General features: G+C 40.2%; 1 protein-coding gene across 1 annotated transcript; it reads right to left on the bottom strand.

Moving 5' to 3' along the window:
• Positions 1–8: 8 nt before the first annotated feature.
• Positions 9–2,603, bottom strand: LOC116379698 (uncharacterized). Its single transcript, XM_031841672.1, has 2 exons — positions 2,175–2,603; positions 9–1,404 (listed from the first exon to the last, which is right to left on the bottom strand). The coding sequence occupies exons 1-2, from the start codon at positions 2,422–2,424 to the stop codon at positions 1,043–1,045; spliced, it is 612 nt and encodes a 203-aa protein (XP_031697532.1). The 5' UTR covers positions 2,425–2,603; the 3' UTR covers positions 9–1,042.
• Between the last annotated feature and the right edge of the window lie 132 nt (positions 2,604–2,735).

Here is a 2,735-nt window from a genome sequence, read left to right as displayed (position 1 = left end):
TTGGTGGTTTCGTTGCCTAAACTCAACAAACTGATCTGAAACATTTAAGTGTGACAAACATGCAAAACAATAAGAAATCAGGAAGGGGGCAAACACTTTTTCACACAACTGTATGTGGATAGATATATAGCTGGATGGATAGATGGATAAAAGATGATTTACTGTCATTTTACTGCATCACTATTAAGAGTACGTAGAGAGACATACAGGAGAGCATCAAACCATGAATATTTCATTAGCTGATATATTTCACATACAACCAGATTGTAAAACACGTCTGCTGCTCAGAAATAACAACCACACCGGAGAGCGAGCCGAGGGAACGCTCTCTCCATCTGTGCGGATCATTTCCCAGAATGCCCAGTGCGGATGAACGCCTCATTGGCCCAGTTCTGTTCAGCGGGAAGCCGCTGGAGGTAGACGGTCCAAGGACGAAGCCGCAGGTAGGAAACGAGGCCAGGAAGCTCATTCGTCTCCTCAAACCGTCGGGACGTTCACGTTCACAGAATGAGTCCTGCTTAGCGCAAAGTGGGTCAACTTCAAAACACTTACAGTATACGAAAAAATGCTCATTTGTTTGAATGATCCACAACAAATTCCAAATATTGTCATATTTGGAATATAAGTGCATGTAAATGTTGTCGTTCCTTTTAAGTAGCAGAACTTCAAATAACTCAACATGGACTTGAACATCGGTCTCCTGGGTGAAATCTGACAGTAAACGAAACAAAGTGGAAGTTTTTCACCACGGTGTATCCTCTGAGGACCGTGAACATTCAAAGTAAAATTTCATGGTTTTTAATAATAGTGTGTTTTTCATATTTTCTTAATGTCTGATTCGTGTAAAGAACTTTATATCCCCGTGTTGCTGAAAACTGCTAAAACGTACAAACTTTTCTTCCACAGTCCCACAAAGTCCTGTGGGAAACGCTGCCTCGTATTGTGCACCGTTAAAGATTACAATAAGTCATGTGAGACAACTGTTGAAGAGATTCATCATCATCATCATCATCATCATCACTCCACAGTTCTTGGTTCATCTTCAGCTGAAGTTCAGCGCTGTGTAAAGCCACTCGTCCACCTCACAGAGAGCAGCGATCAGAACTGAGCAGGCTTCAGATCCCTTTCTTCTCACCGTGTCAATCACATCTCGTGCTTTATCTGCTCTGTTTCTTGTTCTGATCGACTGCATTTCAGCGTCAGTAATCACTCCGCGCTCAAGAAGTTTATCCAGCAGCTGGTCCAGGACAGAATCAGACACTCTGTTGACAAATTGAGTCCGAACTGAGACCAGCTTCTGTTCTGCCGGGACCCTGTCCTGTGCCGGGACCCTGTCCTGTGCCGGGACCCTGTCCTGTGCCGGGACCCTGCCGGGATTTGTCTGTTGAATTCCCGCTCTTGGACCTAGAAGATAACCAAGAAAATATTATAAAGTTCAAAAGAAATGAAAGGTCTGTGTTGGACTGCTACAGCCAGCTATTTCTCACATTTCTGCTCTGTAAATCACTTCCTGTGTTCTCCTTTAAGAAAAAGGATAGTATGTGTATATATATATATATAATATATATATATATATTATATATATATATTATATATATATAATATATATATAATATATATAAATATTATATATATATATATATTATATCACAGATATCACAGATAAATGTGATCAGGGATCTCTAAACGTTATATTTGCTCCTTTCTTCTGTTGTGCTGATCAGATCCGTGACTCCGATCTGAACCGTGAGCTTTATGATCCGTTGCACCCGTACATGTAAGAAAAGGCAAGTTTATTTATTTAAATCATTTCAGCAAGAATTCAAATCACTTCACATAAAACATCAAAAGCCCAAAATGCAAAAGAGACATTATAAAAAGACATTTAAATACATTAAAGAGACAAAATAAAAACAAGCTAAAATAGCATAAAATGGGTATAAAATACACTCATTAAAGTTACAGCACAGTGTTTAATAAACAGGAAAGTCTTCAGCCTTCATTTGACAGAAGAGAGAGTTGTAGCTGTCCTGCATTTTGTTCCAGATATATGGAGCATAAAGACTGCAGCCTAAATAAAGAATGATATGAGATGTGGAGCTCCCTGAATGTTCATGAGAGCCGCACACATCTGTTCTACTCTCGTCCATCACTGGGTGTCTGATAGTCTTTACCTTCCAGTAATATACGACGCTCCCAGACTGCGTTCCTCTCTTCGTCCTGGATCGACAAAGTCACTGTCTTCATGTTGGGGGTCAGGAAAACTTCAAATGTCGGATGGAAATCCGGTCCATACGTCGAGTCAAATAGTTTAAACTGAAAACAAGAACCAGAAGTCACATTGCGTGTCTGAGCGTCTTTTTCTGGCTGGTCTCTGGGGATACCTTCATCCCAGCGTTTCATCGAAAAAACACTCCGAGACATTGCATTACATTACATTACAGTCATTTAGCAGACGCTTTTATCCAAAGCGACTTACAATAAGTGTATTCAACATTGGTTTTCGAGAGAAAAAACTCGTCACCAGAAGTCAGAAGTGCATCTCCTTTCTTCAAACAAGCATCTAAGAGCATAAACCAGAGCCAACGTACAGTGCAGAAACAAACGAATGCAATAAGTGCCACAAACTAATATGAAAACAATAAGTGCAATAAGCTAGTATGAATACAATAGATGCTAAGTAAGTGCTAAGTGGAAGGCTCAGGGTAGGCCTTCTTGAAGAGGTGAGTCTTCAG

Source organism: Anarrhichthys ocellatus, unplaced genomic scaffold (genome assembly GCF_004355925.1).
Source record: "Anarrhichthys ocellatus isolate YVR2014 unplaced genomic scaffold, GSC_Weel_1.0 scaffold4963, whole genome shotgun sequence".
Classification (NCBI taxonomy): domain Eukaryota; kingdom Metazoa; phylum Chordata; class Actinopteri; order Perciformes; family Anarhichadidae; genus Anarrhichthys; species Anarrhichthys ocellatus.
This window is presented reverse-complemented; position numbering and strand designations above follow the sequence as displayed.

Excerpts from the sequence above, each read along its gene's own strand:
- LOC116379698 (XM_031841672.1), bottom strand. The coding sequence starts at position 2,424 with ATGTCTCGGAGTGTTTTTTCGATGAAACGCTGGGATGAAGGTATCCCC. Across the intron at positions 1,405-2,174 it reads GCGTCGTATATTACTGGAAG|GTCCAAGAGCGGGAATTCAA; the intron begins GTAAAGACTATC and ends GTTATCTTCTAG.